This window comes from Scleropages formosus, chromosome 1 (assembly GCF_900964775.1).
Source record: "Scleropages formosus chromosome 1, fSclFor1.1, whole genome shotgun sequence".
Taxonomy (NCBI): domain Eukaryota; kingdom Metazoa; phylum Chordata; class Actinopteri; order Osteoglossiformes; family Osteoglossidae; genus Scleropages; species Scleropages formosus.
Window position 1 is genome coordinate 2,212,014 of NC_041806.1, and position 22,097 is coordinate 2,234,110.

At 41.3% G+C, this 22,097-nt stretch overlaps 1 protein-coding gene and 1 pseudogene across 1 annotated transcript in view; both read left to right on the forward strand.

The window, feature by feature from the left end:
- The first annotated feature begins 204 nt into the window (after window positions 1-204).
- On the forward strand, window positions 205-14,599 carry LOC108930201 (zinc finger protein 420 pseudogene; annotated as a pseudogene).
- Window positions 14,600-18,557: 3,958 nt separating this feature from the next.
- LOC108930258 (zinc finger protein 420-like) overlaps window positions 18,558-22,097 on the forward strand; it is a 1,123,701-nt gene continuing 1,120,161 nt past the window's right edge. The window contains exons 1-2 of the mRNA XM_029252072.1: window positions 18,558-18,633; window positions 18,962-21,206. Coding sequence (XP_029107905.1) covers window positions 19,190-21,206 — 2,017 coding nt within the window. The 5' untranslated portion in view covers window positions 18,558-18,633; window positions 18,962-19,189. The remainder of the gene's footprint in view (window positions 18,634-18,961; window positions 21,207-22,097) is intronic.

The window sequence follows — 22,097 nt, forward strand, 5'->3', positions numbered from 1 at the left end:
AGCTCATTTTGCACCTTTTCTTTACAGTACGTCCATTGGCTGAGACTCAAAGTGCGCTGCTCGCGCTTCTCTCTGTCGGAACCGCGGCAAAAAAAAAAAAAAAAAAAAAAAAACAGACGTGTCCTCGAGACGCGAAGGCGGGAAACTGGCTGGAGGACCAATGCGTGCGAGTCGCCAGGTGGCGCTGTGAGCCACCAGGAGGAGCACTTGGGCACTTCGGGCGCCTTCGGTTTGCTGCGGCGAAGAGGCGCTGTGTTTCCTGCAGGTACGATCCGCTTATTACCTCCGAACACTTGATGTTATTTACCTTGTTTTAGTGTGGCACGTGGCGTGTGATTGTTGTGTTTTACGCGTTTGCATTTCGTTTGTACGAAGAACTGACGAACCGAGCGGAGTTCTGACTCTGTGACTGCCGCTCGTGTGTTTTTCTTTCACAACAAGTTGCTTATTTTTTATGATGTTGTATTTGAAACCGTCACCGTGTTTGCGGAGGATGTCTAGTGAAAAATATAGAATATTTGGTGGCACATAGCCGACAAAAATTAACGAAGCTATTTTACTCATTTATTTTATACACAGCTTGGTAATTTTTTCTCTATTTACTTAGATACTGGGGTGAGGTGAATTTCCTAATGCTTTGAATTTGCATTAATTTTAAATTCGCTTTGGCTTGGAACGGTTGGGGTATTTGACTCTGCTTTTATTAAACAGTGTTATTAAATATGACATGATATGGACAGCAATCATAAATAAGCGGCGCTGCGCAGATCAGCTGACAGCGGTACCGAACTTACTCACTGACTTGTCCTCGTGCTTCATCATCATGTCGATTATTCTTATTTATGCGTCCTTTGTGACTACAAAAGTCTTGGGGAGTTGAACAGAGCTTCCGAGTGCCTGCACAAATCACAGCAACTGGGTTCCACAAACGCACGCGATACCTGGAAGGGAATCGATTGTTATTCCTGTTAAGCAGGTACAGCATCATGAGCTCCATCATCTATTGCACACGTGACTGCGCATCATACGTCGTGGGGTGGCGCAGTGGATTGGGCCGGGTCCTACTCTCCGGTGGGTCTGCGGTTCGAATCCCGCTTGGGGTGCCTTGCGGCGGACTGGTGTCCCGTCCTGGGTGTGTCCCCTCCCTCTCCAGCCTTAGGCTCCGGCTCCCCACGATCCCGTATGGGACAAGCGGTTCAGACAGTGTGCATGCGCGCATCGTGCGTCGACCTCTATTTACATACAGTATGGGCGCATCCTGCATCTATAACAAACCACACACTGCAGGTCATACTTTGAGGTCTTTGTTTCAAGTGTAAAGTTTTGTGTGTTGCTAGGTTAATTTCCATGCACTGTGCTGCAAATGAGAACTGCTGTGGCTCCTCTCTTTTCTCCCCGGATCTTCACGCGTTTCCTAAAGTATCCCCTCTTGAACATCTCTGCCGGGAGTTCCGCAGGGGAAAGACATCAGCAGCGATGTTAGGAACCTTATTTTTTGCGTCATGCAACGTCCACGTAAACCAAACATTCAGATATTTCCTAAAAATATTAGAAGAAAATGGTGACAGAGTAATGGTGCCAAATGCATGTCTTTGGACTATGCGAGGAAACCCATTGGAACACAGAGAACGGGGGTCGAACTTGACTTTTCTTTCTAGGAACTGTGAGAAGCTCTGTGAAATTGCATCCCCTACTACACCCCCTTAATGTTTCAGGGTGCTGTGCTTGTCCTGTTGTGCTTAGCAGGAATATACATGTCTGATAAATTAAGTGCATACAAGATGGCATAGGCATAAACATTTTACAAATTTACTTCTCTTACTTTGCTATAAACTGTTTCACCCACAATCCTCCTTTACCTTTGAATTCTCCTTTCTTTTGAAGCCACTGGTACTGAGAGAAGATGTTCAACATCTACATGAGCAGCTAGCAGAATGAAGAGAGAAGATTCAAGCAGATCATCATGGCAGAATGAAGTCCTGAATACCCTTAGCTCTTCATGGTCTTCCATCTGAATCTTACTGTTTTGGGAACACAGCGAGCTCTTACTCAGAGGGGTTAACAGTCATGGATATGTGTGTAAAAACTGAGCCTGATGATCAGGACATTTTCCACCCTGAATGTTGTACTGAGGTACAGGACTTCAGTGCTGAAGAGATGCGCTCAGGGCTGCGTGTGGACGCTGACCAAATTAAAGCAGAGATTGTTCTGGTCAAAATAAAGGAGGACAATACAGATCTACAGCTGTGTAGCACTGGGGTCCTCGGTCTTCCTTCAGAGCAGTTCAGTTCTTCTACACAGTATACGTCAGAGACAAGAGAAGTTAAAGTAGAGCAGAATTCTCAGTTACAGCAGTCTTTGTGTTCTCAGAAGAAAATGAATGAAGAGGCTCATTATGACATAAAGGAAGAATATGCAGATTTGCAGGTGAATGAATTAAGCTCTGCTCCTTGTCCTTTATCTGAACAATGTAAATCAGAGACAGATCAAGTGAAGGTGGAGCAGCATTGTCAATCAGAAGGATCATCCAGCACAGGGACAGCAATTAAATGTGAGTCATACCTGAAAAACCATCAGCATATTCACCCATGTGACGCATATTGTTGTATGCAGCATGGAAGTATTTCACAAAACTGTTGCTTGAAACAGGATCCGCTTGTTCGTTCTGTTGACCAACCAGTTACACGTCAGTGTGGAAAAACTTTTTCCCATCAATACAGTTTAAAACTCGATCAGCGTGTTCATTCTGATGACAAGCCACATAAATGTAGTCAGTGTGGAAAAAGTTTTTCCCATCGGTATAATTTAAAACTCCACCAGCATATACATTCTGGTGACAAACCGTACGAATGTAGTCACTGTGGGAAAAGATTTTCCCATGGAAATAACTTACAGCTCCACCAGCGTGTTCATTCTGGTGAACAACCTTATAAATGTAGTCAATGCGGAAAAAGTTTTTCCCAAGGAAGTAACTTACAGCTCCACCAGCGTGTTCATTCTGGTGAGAAACCATATAAATGTAGTCAATGCGGAAAAAGTTTTTCTCATTCTAGTAACTTGAAAAGGCACCAGCTCGTTCATTCTGGTGAAAAACCTTATAAATGCAGTGATTGCGGGAAGAGTTTTTCACTTGGAGGTCACCTAAAGCGGCACCAGCTTGTTCATTCCAGTGAGAAACAACATAACTGTAGTGACTGTGGGAAAAGTTTTTCTGGATTTGCTACCTTAAAACGGCACAAGTGTGTGCATTCTGGTGAGAAACCGTATAAATGTAGTGAATGTGGGAAAAGCTTTTCCCTTGGAGGCCACTTAAAACAGCACAAGCTTATTCATTCTGGAGAGAAACCATTTAACTGTAGCGAGTGTGGGAAAAACTTTTCACGTCGAGGTCACTTAAAGGAACACCTGCATGTTCATTTTGGTGAAAAACCTTATAAATGTAGTGAATGTGGGAAAAGTTTTTCTGGACCGTCTACCCTAAAATGGCACCAGTGTGTTCTTTCTGTTGAGAAACCATATAAATGCAATGAATGCGGGAAAAGTTTTTCACTTCGAGATACCTTGAGGCTTCATCAGCGTGTCCATTCCGGAGAGAAACCATATAAATGTATTCAGTGTGAGAGACGTTTTTCCCAAGCAGGTCATTTAAAAGAGCACCAGCGTGTTCATTCTGGTGAGAAACCATATAAATGTAGTCAATGTGGGAAGAGTTTTTCCCAAGGAGGTACATTAAAACAACACCAGCGTATTCATTCTGGCGAGAAACCGTATAAGTGTAGTCAATGTGGGAAAAGTTTTGCTCTTACAAAGTATTTAAAATATCACGAGAGAACACATTAATGGATCTAATGAGTATTTTTAAAGCATGAAACATAGAAACTGACTAATAAACCCAATTCGATGACAAGCAGCTGCAGAGAAGTGTAGAAAGGGGACTTGTTCATTTAGGTGATGCTTTTCTTTCAAAAGGACTTTCAATGTTAAAAAATATCACTAGCTTAGCATTGTTATTTTGTAGAAAAACTTCAGCTAAATGAATACGTGTAAATGTTAGGGTTGTATACTGAGCTGCTTACAATTAGCCATTTGTACAGCAGGGTAATTTTTACTGAAGCAATTCAAGGTATGTACTCAGGGGTTCTTTAGCTGAAGCTGGTATTCAGACTTTGGTTCTTCGACATGAGGTGCTAGTTGCTGTGTTGCCTATGAGTCTGTAGCATGTTGCATAGTCAGGTTTGCAAGCAAAACACGCGCACACACACACACACAGACAGACAGAGTGGCTGAAGCCGCTTGTCCCGCGCGGGGTCGCAGTGAACCGGAGCCTAAGCCAGCCACACAGGGTGGAAGGCTTGAGGGGGAGGGAACACGCTCAGGATGGGATGCCAGTCCGTCACAAGGCAACCCAAGCGGGAATCAAACCCCAGACCTACCAGAGAACAGGATCCGGTCAAGCTTGCTCCACCACCGCACCCTTCCGCAAACAAAACAATCACGTGAAATTATATATTGGGTCTGGGAACAGTTTTCCACAGAAACCACAGATTCAGCCTTTAGTGGAATGTTCTCGTTGAGAATAAATGAAAGCTGTCAAGAGCAGTGGCGAGTGCACTGAACAAAAAGTAAAATATTGTATTCCCCTGATCTGTGATGGAGGGGGTGCAGTGGCGCAGTGGGTTGGACCGGGTCAGCTCTCCGGTGGGTCTGGGGTTCGAGCCCAGCTTGGGGTGCCTTGCGACAGACTGGCCTCCTGTCCTGGGTGCGTTTCCTCCCCCTCCAGCCTTACACCCTGTGTTGCTGGGTTAGGCTGTGGCTTCCCATGACCCCGAATGGGATAAGCGGTTCAGACAGTGTGTGTGTGTGAGATCTGTGATGGTTAGAGCTGCCTCCTTTCACTAGGAACACCCAAGCTGGAATCCCATTCCTCTTACAGTGCCCTTGATCAAGATACTTTGAATTGCTCCAGTAGAATTTCCCCTGCTGTATGAAGGGGTAAGTAATTGTAACACTGTAAGTTGCGGTGGAGAAAAGTATAGCAAAATGAATAAGTAATAACCTTCACCCAGGAGTGCCGGTAACTCTGAACCTTGTATAGGAAGTTTATGAATTATGGAAGAGTAAATCCTGTTACACTGGGTGGGTCAAAATGGAACTAATATAACTGTGTAATTTACGTGTTGCGTTCTTATTTTAATGTACTGTATGTACACCTTAATTTAATTAATACATTTACTTTTAAAGAGTGGTACAGAGGTTAGTGCAGGAGCCTCACACCTCCTGGGCTCTGTGGGTTCAAGCCTCGGACTCTTGCTTGTTCTGTTCATAGATTGTGTTTTCTTCCTGTGTTCATGTTTCACAGCTCTCACAGCCCAAAGGCGTCTGTTGCAGGTGATTTTGTCTTCAAATTGCACTTAGCTTGTGTGGGAGGGGTGCTGGCCTGCATTGAACAGGCTTTCTGTCCAGTATGTATCTTGTCTAATGCTTTTTATTTGAGTCATTCTCACAAGCTTCTAATATCTCTTTCTTTTCTAGGGTTTAAATGTATAGCTCTTAATTGGATTAATTTTCTGATGCTACTATGCTGGGGCTTTTTCTTTTCAGTGTTGCTTGGTGTCTCATGCAATATTAAGCAATGATCAATAAAGGATTGGTGTTGGAAAAAAGGTCGAGTGCATCTGAACACCTAAACCAGGTCAACCTTTTTGCCTTTTCTTATTACTGTTGTACTGAAAGTACACACACACATATTGTCTGAAACCGCTTGTTCCAAGTGAGGTCACGGTGAACCGGAGCCTAACCCGGCAACACAGGGTGTAGGGCTGGAGGGGGAGGGGACACACCCAGGACGGGACACACTCAGGACAGGACGCCAGTCCGTCACAAGGCACCCAAAGCGGGACTCAAACCCCAGACCCGCCAGAGAGCAGGACCCGGCCAAACTCACTGCGCCACCGCACCCCCTACATACTGAAAGTAAAGAATGGAAAATGCTTTTACTACTTAATGACACAACTGTAGTAAAAGCATTTTCCATTCTTACACCTGAACCTCTACATTTGGGCCCTGCTTTACACCTACATTTATTCGTTTAGCTGATGTTTTTCTCCAAAGTGACTTACAATGTTAGGCTGTTTACAATTATTTACCCATTTATACAGCTGGGTAATTCAGTTCAGTTTATTTTTATAGAGCTCTTCTCACACAGTGACACAGAGAGCTTTAACAGAGGCATAAGGCAAGAAACACAAATACATCAGATAAAGAAACAAAGAAGACAGCTGACTAGAGATCTATAATGCTTTTATAGAGCTATAAGTATGTCTACTGGCCACGGAGAAAGGGAACAAAAACTGCCAATGTTAAATCGGACTTCTAAACCAGTTTACAAGTAATGAAAATGTTTCTGTATGGTAGCTTGAATTTCCAGCTCATCATGATACGTCTCATCCATCATGGCAGTTGGTCAACTTCAGTTGGAATGGAGTGTGTCTGTGACCGCTGGCCCGCCTCCTCGAGTCTTAGGTGGGGAGACAATGCTCAAGAAGAAGAAATAGTTAATAATTTATAACAAACAAATAAATTTAATTTGTGTTTGTACAGAAGTAGGAAAACACACAGCCAAGTGGAATTTCATTTTGAGGTGGAATGCCTGAGTAATCATATAAGTCTTTAGTCTGGATTTGAAGACGGATACAGATGGGGCATTCTCTGACAGTAACTGCTAGACTATTCCACAGTTTAGGTACTCTATAATTAAAGGTGCAACATCCTACTGAGGTCTTATTAATCACAGGTACTTTCAGGTAACCTGCATCCAATGAACGAAGACATCGTACTGGGGTATGAGAATCAATAATCTCATGAAGGTAAGCCAGAGCAATGCCACGTACTGCCTTATAGCTCAAAAGTAGTATTTTATAATCAACTCTAGCTGTGACCTGGAGCCAATGCAACGATTTAAGTACCAGTGTTATATGGTTGTACTTCCTAGTTCTAGTGACAGTTCTTGCAGCTGCATTTTGTACCAACTGTAGCCTGGATACAGGCTGGTATGGACAGTGTTATCCATAAAGAACAAAAGTGGCAATGTTTTCAATCCAGAAAGTTTTTTTTAAAAGGCAGTCATACCTGAAAACCCATTTACAGATTCACTCATGTTTTCATCGTTGTTTCATGCAGAGTGGAACAAGTTTATCTTAGAATTGTTCCTTAAAGCAACAGCTTCTTCTTTCTGCCGAAAAGCCATATCAATATAGTGAATGTAGAAAACATTTTTCCTGTGAAAATATCCTAAGGCTTCACCAGCATGTTCCTTGTGGTGCGAAACCATTTAAATTTTTAGTCAATGTGGAAAAGGTTTTTCCAGAAAAGATCACTTTAACCAGCACAAGCTTGTTCATTCTGGTGAAAATCCATATAGTTGCAGTCAATGTGAGAAAAGTTTTTCCTGATCTGGTGAGTTAAAAGTCCATAATCGTGTTCCTTCTGGTGAAAAATCATATAAACGTAGTGAATGTGGAAAGAGTTTTACTTGGTCACTTAAAAGACCACAAACGTGTTCATTATAGTGAGAAACCATATAAATGTAGTGGATGTGACAAAAGTTTTTCCCAAGTTGGAAACTTAAAACAGCATGAACTTACTCATTCTAGTGAAAAACTATATAAATGTAATGAATGTGGAAAAAGTTTTTCCCATGGAAACACCTTAAGACTCCACCAGCATGTTCATTCTGATAAAAACCATATAAATGCAGTCAATGTGAGAAACATTTTGCGCTGAGGAAATACTTAAAAAACCATGAGTGAGAATGTTTCTAAAGCACAAATTGTGTGTGTGAAAAACATGTAAAGTTACTTATTCTTTAAGTGCAGCTTTTCTCTGAAGGGACTTCAATTTTTGTCTTAAACCACTGTATGTCATTTAACGCGCACACACACTTTCAGAACCGCTTGTCCCTTACGGGGTCACGGGGAACCGGAGCCTACCCGGCAACACAGGGCGTAAGGCCGGAGGGGGAAGGGGACACACCCAGGACGGGACGCCAGTCCGCCGCAAGGCACCCCAAGCGGGACTAGAACCCCAGACCCACCGAAGAGCAGGACTGCGGTCCAACCCACTGCGCCACCGCCACCCCTGTCATTTAACGTTTTAAGTTAATTTGAAGGAAAGCATCAGTTAAATGATGTCTAATTTTATGAAAGCTTATTAAGAAAGCTTAATCCCTTGATTTATTGACAAGTTAGATTCTGTAAATAAATAAACAATTGTATAAAAATTGATAAAGCTGAAATTAATTGAAAATTTCCTATAAAACTATTCTGTTTTCATCAGTAGCTCATGCAAGGTCTCATTGTTCCTCTATAATGGAAACATTTGCAGTAACACAGGCGACAACATGGATGAGGCCTCGGTTTATTGTCTTTTATTAACAGAAAGAAACATTAAATTCAGCAGTAAAATGACTAAAAATAACTCTTCTCTGCAACCTCCTCTTTAAAGTGTTATGTTTTGTTTTACATACACACAAGATAGTGCTATGTTCTTGTATTAGGTGCCACAATGGGGTAGAGAAAGGAGGGTGAGTTGCAGGGATCGCGTGGGGAGGACAAATTAAAAAGTGTTACATCTTTAATGCTGACTGCATGTCACATTGTTACTTTGTACTTTTTATGTTATTTTTTGAAGTTGTATTTATTCCACATATTATATTATAAATTTTTACTATTGTATTTTCTTGTTCTTGATTATTACGTTTTTCTGTTTTATTTTGTCTAGTATTGTTGCTGAGGGGGGGTGCGGTGGCACAGTGGGTTTGACCGGGTCCTTCTCTCTGGTGGGTCTGGGGTTCGAGTCCCACTTGGAGTGCCTTGTGATGGACTGGCTTCTCGTCCTGGGCATGTCCCCTCCGCCCCGTGTTGCCGGGTTAGGCTCCAGCTCCCCCGCGACCCCGCATGGGACAAGCAGTTTCGGAAAGTGTGTTTGTGTGTGTGTGTTTTTATATATTTCCATTCCCCTCCCTTGTACCAAGTGTACATTATTTTGAAAAAAAGAGGACAACAGCACAAGAATTTCATTGTGTTAATTAATATATGACAATAAAAATTGAAATTTGTTAAACTGAAGAAAACTGGGTGCAGGAAGTGACCAGTGCATTACATAAACTTGTTTGTCAGAACTTAGTTAATTAAAGTTTGTAGTCAACCATGTGCAATAGAAAAACTGTCTCATTTGAGACTTTCTGTAAAAGCTATAATAATTAAATTTTAAATAAAGCATTTGAAATTAAACATGAATTTAAAAATTAAATAAATTACTATTAATGAAAAATTCGGTTTAAAAAAGATATACTGACTGAAATGGGTCCTTGAAGCGACTTGCTCCCACTCCCCGCACAGTGCTGTTGGAGTTTCTATTTTCTCTGAGTGCGTTTTGCTGCCATCTAATGGCGGCACGCAGAAATGCAGGCCATTTTCTTTAATAAATACATAGTAAGAATAAATACATAATTTCTGTACTGATTAATGTTTAATAAATCTAAGTAAATTACTATTTTATAATTTTTTAATTAATTTCCAAAGTGATTTACACTGTTAAGATACTTAAGGGAACAATTTACCCATTAATACTTTTTTTGTATTTTCAAATTTTTTTTAGGTATGTTTATTTAAAGTATTTTTTCAGGTATTTCTTTACTGAAGCAATTCAGGGAAGGTCCCTGAACGGTTCAATGGTATTACAGCAGGAGGCAGGAATATAATTCCTGAGTCCAGAGGTGCCACCTGCTGCCCAATTTACTTTTACATTTATTAATTTAGCAGCTGTTTTCCTGCAAAGCAAAATACAATTAGTATGTAGTATTCAGCTGACACCTTTATCCAAGGTGACATACAGCGCTAAATACACAGTAGTAAACTCCCTACAATCATTCACCCATCTACTGTATATCAGAGCAATGTAACACACATATATGCACACTATGGGCTGTGTTTGAAATCATGTATGTGAGTGACTATGTGTGTGGCTACCCTGTGATGGACTGGTGTCCTGTCTGGGGTGTATGCCATGTCTGTCCTAGCATCCGGTGTTTCTAGAATAGGCTCTGGAAAAGTGTGAAGCTGCCTTGGAATAAGACGTTATTGATAGTGAATTCAATCAAATTATTTCTTACTAGTCCTGAATGGTTGTTCCAATATGTTGATGAGTGTTGTATGGAAACGTGTATGAACTGTGTTCCTCGGTGCTGGTAATCAAGAATAAGATGACAAGTGCTGTACATTTTATAAATAGGATAAAAGAGTGAACAACACACACTGAATAAGGGTTTGTGGCGACAAAGTATTTTTATTTTCAGTCATTTCCAATTTTTACATTTCTCTGTAGTAAAAGTTGAAAAAAGTTAGAAGGGTAAAGCGAAAGGTAAAGCGAAAGGTAAAGCCCGGAGGAGGTTCTCGGTTCTGGGTCCGTTGTGGTGGAATGACCTTGTGGAAACTTACTCTGTCTATATTCAAGAAAGGTCTGAAAACTCATCTTTTCCAGATTCACTTCGCCCAAGATCTCTCATTTACGGTGTAACTGTTCACGCATCATAACTCCATGAGCATCCCCAGATATGTTGTACAACCTTTATTCAGCCACTACTCTGGCATTGTACTTGCTTATTTGTGTATCTTATAATATTTTTAAAAAATGGTGGGAGGGTATCAGGATTTGTCTATCCTATGTTTTATGCGCCTCCTCGAACGATGAACCTCGGTGCAGCAAGTGGTAGGTAACAAACTAGGTTTTGCTTAAGTCACATGTCTCCTTCTCTTAATGCAATGCATAAATTGTGCTTTTGCTGAGAGGTACGTCGCTTTGGACAAAAGCATCTGCTGAATGATAAATGTAAATGTACGATGTATTTTTATTTATTACAGCTACGTATTAGGCTCTTCTGAACCTACTCTCCTTCGTTGTCTTTATCGATTGTATAGGTAAGAGAGCACATTCACACTGACTGAAACGCTGCACATTGATGTTTGACCAAATAGGTCAGAAAACGGTTTTTAGTGGTCAAGTGAGTTTGGTTTTACGAACAAAAAAAAAGGCGGTAACGGTTGTGTTCGTAAGACGGGACAGGCTGCGAACGCGCTGGAGGACCTGCGCACGCGCGTCGCCAGGTGGCGCTGCGACGAACCGTGAGCCGCATTTCTGCGCTGCGCTGTCGGCGCATCGGATGGGAGCGGAGCCGCTGTGTGTGGAAGAGATGTGTTTGTCGTGTTTCTCACGGGTTTTGTGCTATTTAACTCATTTTCGTTTTTTTTTTTCTCCCGCAACCCCCTCATGTGAGATCATTATCATGTGTTCCGTGTTTTTGTTGTTTCGTCTGTACGAATAATTGAACGGACCGAGGGGGTTTTTTTCACGTCAGACTAGTTTATGTTGAAATACTAGTTGAGAAAAACTGCGACGGACGGAGTGAGTCTGTTCTCTTCCAGCAGTGTTTGAAACAGTTGAAATGTGAATGTGAAAACAGAATTGTGGGGGGCAGAGCAGCAGGTTACAGTGAGTGAGTGGTTAGCTGTCGACGAAGCGAAGCGAAGGTTGTTCTAATGTCTAATGCTTGTTGTTCTAATCCCACTGCCCGGAGCAAGCAAAGGTACGTACCTCAATTACTGGTGGTATATATATCAATCATATGCTCAGCTTTTGAAAAGCATTAGCTAAATTAATTTAAATAGTAGTGCTAAACACTAATAAAAACAAGGATTTATTGGCATATTATTTTACACATCTCATCTGTGTAGCTGGTTTATTATTGCTTTAGTTGGGGTTGGTTCCATGGGGAAGGGTATTACTTTTAGTGGTTAGAGCTGCTGCCTGTAGACACAAAGGTTGCAGGTTTGATTCCCACCTTCAGCCATAGTACCTTTGAGCAAGGTACTTACCTTAAATTGCTCCGGGGAAAGTTCCTGTCCTCTTACGCTGAAACGGACATGTCGGTCACAGAAATACCCCAGTATTTTCTAAGGACAACACACTACTCGGTCTCCTTTCTGAGTCTTTTGAGTTAATATTAATATAAACAGACATGTTACCACAATGTGAGATTGTACACGTTTATATTATTGCACAGGTTTTGGTAACATTTTTCACTCTTCAGGAAGATAAAGGTACGCAACTAATTATTCCAAACTTTCTCAGCTTCCTTTATAACAGTACAGTAGTTTCTGTAATCCCTCGTAGCAAACCAAAGGTACAACGCTGTCAGAAAGGAAACTTCCATAAATTAAGGACTGCCTGTATTTATTGATGTACCTGTCCTGTTACTCATTAATAATTTTCAGTGTCCGTGTCAAAACATATTTTGTGTCACAATTCCCCTTCCGTTTCCTCATCTGTCCCACAGGCAACATTTTAATCCTGCGACAGAAGAAATGGCACATGGGCGGAAGCAGAAGTAAACATTGAAATAAACAGCTGAAACTCCGTTTGTCTTAAGCACAAGGAGAGGAGACTGGGGTGGGTGTTGATGGCAGAACGAGGTCCTGAACACGCTTAAGCACTCCATGGTCTCCCATCTGAATCGCACTGTTTTGGGAACACAGTGAGCTCTTACTCGGAGGGGTCAGCACTCATGGATATGCGTGTAAAAACTGAGCCTGGTGGTCAGGACGTTTCCCACCCTGAATATTGTACTGAGGTACAGGGCTTCAGTGCTGAAGAGATGGGCTCAGAGCCACATCTGGGTACTGACCACATTAAAACTGAGATTGTCATGGTGAAAATAAAGGAGGACAGTGTGGATCTACAGCTGTGCAGCACCACTGAGGTGCTCTTGCCTCCATCAGAGCAGTTAAACTCCAGTCTTTTATACCAACAATGTAAGTCGGAGACATGTGATATTAAAGTAGAGCAGCAGCAGCAGTCTGAGCTCCAGGAACCTTCTTTTCTCCAGAAAGAACTTAACAGAGTTGCTCCTTATGGCCTAAAGGAAGAATGTGCCGATCTACAGGTGCATGAATTAAACTCTGTTTCTTGTCAGTTACCCACACAATTTAAACTGGAGACAAAGGAAGTTAAGGTAGAGGAGCACTCTGAGTTTGAGGTACGTTCTTGTACGAAGAAGGAATTTGATGAAGATGTTCATTATGGAATCAAAAAAGAACATGCAGACCTACAGGTGCACATTCTTCATCCTTTGTCCAAACACTGTAAGTCAGAGACCGACGAAGTTAAGACAGGGCAGTATGCAGAGACGTCGTTCAGTACAGAGACCGTACCTAATGAAGATGTAGATGGTGTTTTACAGAAGAATTCTATGGCTCCAGATAACAGTTTAATTATTGCAGGAAATGATATCCAGACACAGGGTGATCTGGAACATCTCGTGGGACCTGCTGCTTGTGGTGTAACGGACAATGCCAGTAAAGGGTCATACCATGAGAGTGTTACTCATAAAACCCAAACATGGCAATGTCTTAAATGCAGAACAGTTTTTAAAAGGCACTCATACCTGAAAAACAATTTGCAGATTCAATCATTTGATAAATATTGTTGCACAGAGTGTGGAACAACTTTTTCTCAAAACTGTTGCTTAAAACGGCACAAGTGTGTTAATTCTAGTGAGAAACCATATAAATGTGAATGTGGGAAAAGTTTTTCCCGAGCAGGTCACTTAAAACACCACCACTATGTACATTCTGGTGTGAAACCGTACACGTGTGGTGAATGTGGAAAAGGTTTTTCCCAAGCAGGCAACTTAAAACAGCACCAGCTTGTCCATTCTGGCACAAAACCTTACAGATGTAGTGACTGTGGAAAAAGCTTTTCCCAGGCAGGTAATTTAAAAGAACACCAGCGTGTTCATTCTGGTGAGAAACCATATAAATGTAGTGAATGTGAAAAAAGTTTTTCTCATGGAAGTACCTTGAAACAGCACCAGCTTATCCATTCTGGTGAGAAACCATTTAAATGCAGTGACTGTGGAAGAAGTTTTTTCCGAGCAAATCTCTTAAAACAGCACCAGTGTGTTGATTCTGGTGAGAAACCATATAAATGTATTCAATGTGGAAAAGGTTTTTCTCATCCAGGTGTTTTAAAACAGCACCAGCGTCTTCATTCGGGTGAGAAAGTATACAAATGTAGTGAATGTGGGAAAAGGTTTTCCAGAGGAGGTCAGTTAAAACAGCACGAGCGAGTTCATTCTGGCGAGAAACCGTATAAATGTACTGAATGCGGAAAGAGTTTTTCCCAGGCAGGTAACTTAAAAGAGCACAAGCTTATTCATTCTGGTGAAAAACCATATACATGTAGTGACTGTGGAAAAAGCTTTTCCCATGGAAGTACCTTAAAACAGCACCAGCGTGTTCATTCCCCTGAGAAACCATATAGATGTAGTCGATGCGGTAAAAGTTTTGCTCTGAAGCAGTATTTAAAAAAACATGAGGCAACACACTGAAGGACTTAATGTGTATTTGTCAGCATAATTCAAGGTGCAGTCCAGGTGTAAGATGACATTGTGAATCGCTGTGAGAAGTTTAATAAATATCTAATATGTGTTATGTTAATTATGTTTAATAAAGATCTAATGTGTTTGTCTCATCTTCTTCAAGGGGAGAGTTTTTGCCCCAGGTGGAGGAGTTCAAGTATCTTGGGGTCTTGTTCACGAGTGAGGGAGGAAGGGAGCGTGAGATCGGCCGCAGACTGGGAGCAGCGGCAGCAGTAATGCGGTCGCTGTACCGGACTATAGTGGTGAAGGGGGAGCTGAGCCGTAAGGCGAAGCTCTCAATTTACCGGTCGATCTACGTCCCTACCCTCACCTATGGTCATCAACTCTGGGTGATGACCGAAAGAATAAGATAACAGATACAAGCGATCGAAATGAGTTTTCTCTACATGGTGTTGGGACTCACTCTCCGTGACAGGGTGAGGAGTTCGGGCATCCGGGAGGAGCTCAGAGTAGAGCCGCTACTCCTTCCTGAGAGGAGCCAGTTGAGGTGGTTCAGGTATCTAATAAGGATGCCCCTGGGCGCCTCCCTTTGGAGGTATACCGGGCACGGCCAACTGGGACGAGGCCCCGAGGTCGGCCCAGGACCCGCTGGAGGGATTATGTTTACCAGCTGGCCTGGGAACGGCTGGGGATCCCCCAGGTTGAGCTGGAGGAAGTTGCGGGGGACAGGGACGGCTGGGCCTCTCTACTCTCCCTGCTGCCACTGCGACCCTTTTAGGACAAGCGGGACAGAAGATGAGATGAGTTGTGTTGTTTGTGTTAATGATAACTGAGTCACTGTCATGGTTGGTTTTATGTAATAAAGTTTAATAAACTTACTCCTGGACTTCCCACGATGATATGTTCTTGCCCACTGTTTTTCATCAGGCTGCCCACCCCGTGGTTTGTTGGTTGTTTTTTCAGGCCCAAAACCTGGGTGTTTTTTTTATGTCTGCGATCACCATGCAATTTGTGCCTTTTGTTACTTCCTGACTGCCCACCAGCAAACGCCATCTGTCCTTGGATTGTGAAAAATTGCTTACCCCCACCTCTGCAGTTCCTGGTGGCAAAAATGTGTCAGCACAGTGCTTCTGAACTACCTTTTTTATATGTTGTAGTGTGGTATGGCGTTCCTTGCCTGTATGTGCTGTACACTGATTTCAGGACAGCTCTTTCACTGAAACACATCCTATCCAGGCTTGTGTTTAATGAAAGCGGTTCAGTCTGTGTGGAGTTGGTATGTTGGAAAAGAATTATAAAAAAGAAACTCTAGTTTTCTTGAGAGTAAAGCTACTAGTAAAAATGTTTAATTTGTAAAAAAAAAAATAATAATATATTTGTATTGTACATTTTATTGTTGTATTGTGTTGATCTTATATTATTGTATTGCCCTGTTTTTGTCCAATAGTGTTGCTCTTTGTTTTTATATTCTTCCGCTGGTCTCCTTTGTGCTCCCCATCCTTCCAGTGTACATTGTTGTAAGAGGAGGAGACTGTAGCACAAGATTTTCATTGTCTTAATGAAATACGTGCAACAGTAAAACTTGAGACATGGTAAACTAAGAAAACTGCACATCAGGAAATGACCAATGCATTACATAAACCTGTTTTACAGAACCTAGTTAAGTTTGCAGTCAAAAAAGTATAACAAAAAAGTACCATCTCCATTTGAGACTTCCTGTAAAAGCTATAAATTAAAATGTAAATCAGTTAAAATTGGTCAAACATAAATTTAAAAATTAAATTAAAATTTATTAGAAATAAGTTAAAAAATACACTGACTGAAATTCTGAAGCAGTCTGGCCCATGTATGTTGTGATCATTCGTTTTTCTATTTGAAATTGAAAAACACAATGCAAATTACGATGCATTCATTTTTTTTTTGTTAAATGAAAAACAAATTATGAATTAACTGTTTAAAAACCATTTGTTGCTCAAAATGTAAAATATTTAAAATATGCCTCCTTTATAGTTTCTTGCTGTCTTATTTTTTGATTTTCTGTTACTTGGAACTTCATGGTGCTTGTAACACCTGCTCTTAATTAGTAATAAGATACACACACACACACTGAAGCCACTTGTCCTGAGTGGGGTTGTGGCGAGCTGGAGCCTAGCCCAGCAGCACAGAGCGCAGGGGGACACACCCAGGACGGGCCACCAGTCCGTCGCAGGGCACCCCAAGCAGGACTCGAGCCCCAGACCCACCAGGGAGCAGGAACAGGCCAAACCCGCTGTGCCACCTTGCCACCTGGTAATAACATTCTTCTCCTCTTATTGGAGTTTCTATTCTCTCTGGGTGCGTTTTGCTGCCACCCAATGGAGGAAAGTAGAAATGCAGGCCACTGTCGTTAATGGGGAATACAACACCTCTCCAGTGTTTGTTCCTTGTTCCATTCTGTTGCTCATTGAGATCTTGCTTATCTTTTGCCATTATTTAGAGAATATCCTGCCCAAGTGCCATCTCTTCTGCTCTGTTGTTCATATAAACTGCTTATAACCCGTTATTGTATTTCCTGATTCTTGTCATAATGGTGGAAAGTCCTATGTTTAATTTTTATTTTTTATTTGTCTTTGTGATCTGGTTATGTAGCAAATTTTTCTAATTTATTAGATGTTTTGTCAGTTAATTTTACAGTGTTTTATTAAATGTGGTGGAATGGTAATGCAGCGGGTAGCGCGAGTGCCTCAAAGCAGCTGTATGTTAGCTGTACGTTTCCATGAAAGCAGTAGGTTCAGTCCTTGCTTAGTGACTAACTTGCATTTAGGTTTAGTAGGTAGCGCTGCAGTCTCACAGTGCCTAGGTTGTTCAGACATGGGTTTGAATCTAGTTCCCTCCACGTGAAATTTGCATGCTTTCCCATGTCTGTGTGGGTTTCCTCAAGACACTCCAGTTTCCTCCCACAGCATATGAGACACGTGTTTCAGGTAAATGGTGAGTCTAAATTGCCAGTACCGTATGAATGTGTGTGTGCCTTCCCTGCAATGGACTGGTGTCCTGTTCAGGGTGTACCCTCCTACCCTGACATGCGGGGATTCTGGGACTGGCTCTGGACCATGGCAACCCTAACAAGGACAAGTGATTAATGAAACCAAGTGCTGGAAATAAACAAGGTGACAAGTCCAGTACATATTTACGGGGTAAAAAAGTGAAGAATAGACATCAAATAGGATTTTGCCATGACAAAGTGTTTATTTTCAATCATTTTAAATGATTGCAATTTAATGTAGCACAAAAGTTTTAAAAAAAATTAAAAGTCTTACAACGTATTTTTATTTATTGTAGCTATATCTTAGACTTTCATTAACCGACCAAGAAAGGAAATCAAGCTACATCCGATTATGTCTTTATTGATTGTATGGGTAAGAGAGCAAATTCAAATTGAAAGGTTGCATATTCATATGCAAGAAATGGGTAAAACAAAAAAACAAAAAAACAAAAAAACAAAAAAACGGTTTTGAACAAAACAGTGGTAAAGTGAGTTTGGTTTCCGAGTTTTCCGCCACAGGCCGCGAACACGTTGGAGGACCAACGAGTGCGAGTCGCCAGGTGGCGCTGTGACGAACACGGAGCTGCACAATTGCGGCGCGCGAACTGCTGAGGAAAAAAGCGCTCCAGTCCGGTTCGAGAAAGTGAGTGGCGGTGGTGCGTGTTGGAGGGGCGGGGGGAGAGAAAAATGAAACAATTTTAAAAAAGAAGAAAAATTACAGAAAAAAAAGAGTTGCCTCTGCGCCGGGGGAAAAGAGAGGCACGACATCCCAGAAGCTGCCTAAGGCTGTAGCGTAAAGCCCCAGTAACTTATAGTTTATCACTAAAATCACCCCGATGAGGCGATAAAATGCACAGACCCGCTCCGCTGACAACAATATAGTACAACCGAAAAATGATATTTTGCCATTGACTTTATCGAATATTCTCGTAGGCACTGAGAAGAGGTGGGATCCTTCCTGCAATCCGTGGTTTTTAAAAAAAAAACAGTTAGTGTAACGACACCGAGCGACCAGCTGCTCAGCTGCTCCATCATGATCTGCTCCTGGGAAACATCGACCGGTCGCTCTGGCGTCGCTTATTTCTTTTACAGAAACATTGTTTTATTCACACGACGCTTCATTTCGGATTCCTTTCAAGTTCATTTTTACAGTGGGTATCATTATCAAGCAAAGGTTAGTATAATTCTGGTGGTGTCGAAAACCACTGCTTTCTGTTTCACTAGTCTTAAGACAATGTCGGAATTTTAGGTAAAAAAGTAAAAAATACCTCTTATACAACAGTATTCAAGCATGTTAACTTTTAAGAAATTCTTATGGTTTACATAATAGAAAGCAAGGGGACAAGGTTGTCGGAAAAGGAAGTTATGTAAATTAGGACTGCCTGTAGTGTATTTATTGATGTACCTGTACCTGTCCTGTTACTCATTAATAATTTTCAGTGTCCGTGTCAAAACATATTTTGTGTCACAATTCCCCTTCCGTTTCCTCATCTGTCCCACAGGCAACATTTTAATCCTGCGACAGAAGAAATGGCACATGGGCGGAAGCAGAAGTAAACATTGAAATAAACAGCTGAAACTCCGTTTGTCTTAAGCACAAGGAGAGGAGACTGGGGTGGGTGTTGATGGCAGAACGAGGTCCTGAACACGCTTAAGCACTCCATGGTCTCCCATCTGAATCGCACTGTTTTGGGAACACAGTGAGCTCTTACTCGGAGGGGTCAGCACTCATGGATATGCATGTAAAAACTGAGCCTGGTGGTCAGGATGCTTCCAACCCTGAATATTGTACTGAGGTACAGGGCTTCAGTGCTGAAGAGATGGGCTCAGAGCCACATCTGGATACTGACCACATTAAAACTGAGATTGTCATGGTGAAAATAAAGGAGGACAGTGTGGATCTACAGCTGTGCAGCACCACTGAGGTGCTCTTGCCTCCATCAGAGCAGTTAAACTCTAGTCTTTTATACCAACAATGTAAGTCGGAGACATGTGACATTAAAGTAGAGCAGCAGTCTGAGCTCCAGGAACCTTCTTTTCTCCAGAAAGAACTTAACAAAGTTGCTCCTTATGGCCTAAAGGAAGAATGTGCCGATCTACAGGTGCATGAATTAAACTCTGTTTCTTGTCAGTTACCCACACAATTTAAACTGGAGACAAAGGAAGTTAAGGTAGAGGAGCACTCTGAGTTTGAGGTACGTTCTTGTACGAAGAAGGAATTTGATGAAGATGTTCATTATGGAATCAAAAAAGAACATGCAGACCTACAGGTGCACATTCTTCATCCTTTGTCCAAACACTGTAAGTCAGAGACCGACGAAGTTAAGACGGGGCAGTATTCAGAGACGTCGTTCAGTACAGAGACCGTACCTAATGAAGGTGTAGATGATGTTTTACAGAAGAATTCTATGGCTCTAGATAACAGTTTAATTATTGCAGGAAATGATATCCAGACACAGGGTGATCTGGAACATCTCGTGGGACCTGCTGCTTGTGGTGTAACGGACAATGCCAGTAAAGGGTCATACCATGAGAGTGTTACTCATAAAACCCAAACATGGCAATGTCTTAAATGCAGAACGGTTTTTAAAAGTCACTCATACCTGAAAAACAATTTGCAGATTCAATCATTTGATAAATATTGTTGCACAGAGTGTGGAACAGCTTTTTCTCAAAACTGTTGCTTAAAACAGCACAAGTGTGTTAATTCTAGTGAGAAACCATATAAATGTGAATGTGGGAAAAGTTTTTCCCGAGCAGGTCACTTAAAACACCACCACTATGTACATTCTGGTGTGAAACCGTACACGTGTGGTGAATGTGGAAAAGGTTTTTCTCAAGCAGGCAACTTAAAACAGCACCAGCTTGTCCATTCTGGCACAAAACCTTACAAATGTAGTGACTGTGGAAAAAGCTTTTCCCAGGCAGGTAACTTAAAAGAACACCAGCGTGTTCATTCTGGTGAGAAACCATATAAATGTAGTGAATGTGAAAAAAGTTTTTCTCATGGAAGTACCTTGAAACAGCACCAGCTTATCCATTCTGGTGAGAAACCATTTAAATGCAGTGACTGTGGAAGAAGTTTTTTCCGAGCAAATCTCTTAAAACAGCACCAGTGTGTTGATTCTGGTGAGAAACCATATAAATTTATTCAATGTGGAAAAGGTTTTTCTCATCCAGGTGTTTTAAAACAGCACCAGCGTCTTCATTCGGGTGAGAAAGTGTGTCAGTGCAATCAATGTGGAAAAAGGTTTTCCAGCAGAGGTCAGTTAAAACAGCACAAGCGAGTCCATTCTGGCGAGAAACCGTATAAATGTACTGAATGTGGAAAGAGTTTTTCTCATGGAGGTAACTTAAACCAGCACCAGCTTGTTCATTCTGGTGAAAAACCATATAGTTGCAGTCAATGTGGGAAAAGTTTTTCCCGATCTGGTGAGTTAAAAGTCCATAATCGTGTTCATTCTGGTGAGAAACCATATAAATGTACTGAATGTGGGAAGAGTTTTTCCCAAGCAGGTAACTTAAAAGAGCATCTGCTTATTCATTCTGGTAAAAAAACATATAAATGTAGTGAATGTGGAAAAAGTTTTTCTCAGGGAAGTACCTTAAAACAACACCAGCGTGTTCATTCTACAAAACAACCGTATAAATGTAGTGACTGTGGAAAAAGCTATTCTCATGGAAAGACCTTAAAACAGCACCAGCGTGTTCATGCCACAGAAAAACCATATAAATGTAGTCACTGCAGTAAAAGTTTTGCTCTGAGGCAGTATTTAAAAAAACATGAGGCAACCCATCGAAGGAAGTAATGTATATTTAAGAATGAATCAAGGTACAGTCCAGGTCCAGGCGACATTGTAAATCATTGTGAGTAGTTCACTAAATATCCAGTGTGTTGTGTTATTGCTTAATAAATATAAAATGTTTTGATCTTGTTCGTCATTTCAGGAAGTAGTGAGGTTATTGGTAAAATATTTCCTTGTACTTATTACTTGATTATAATATTATGAAGTTTGTAACAGATGCCATATGTAACTGATGTCCTAAAGCAACTTGACTTGTTACACTTCCAATAATGCTTTGCCCATTTATACCACTGGGCAATTTTAGTTATATATTTTTTTACTACCACACACTTATGAGAAGCAGTTCAGACAAGTGAGTTTTTCACAGTAACTATTTTTCTCAAGGGTACAACAGCAGGAGGTGGACTTTAAACTTGGATCTAGGGGGCTCAAAGGTGGTTGCGCCTCAAACCACCGCACTACCTGCAGCCCACGGGATTACTATTGCCCATTTTGATGGCAAGTCATACAAACAGTTGTCACTAACTTATTTTCATAAACTCATAAACATGTTCACGAAAATAAGAACTTTACAAGGAAATACAGTATTATGTTTAGCTATTTTCTTCTGGAATGTATTGAAGTGATGAACAATTCACTCGAGCAGTCTGCTCTTTGTTAAGAAATTGTGTGCCAGATAAAATAATGAAGTCACATCAAACACAATGTGAACAGACTTGTAGTCTTTGTCCCGTCCCAAAATTACATAAGTTCTAGAACAAGTTCTGTTCAATACATCCTATAGGTCTCAACAAAAAATTCCAAAAGGTTTTCCGATGTGTATGACTTAAGA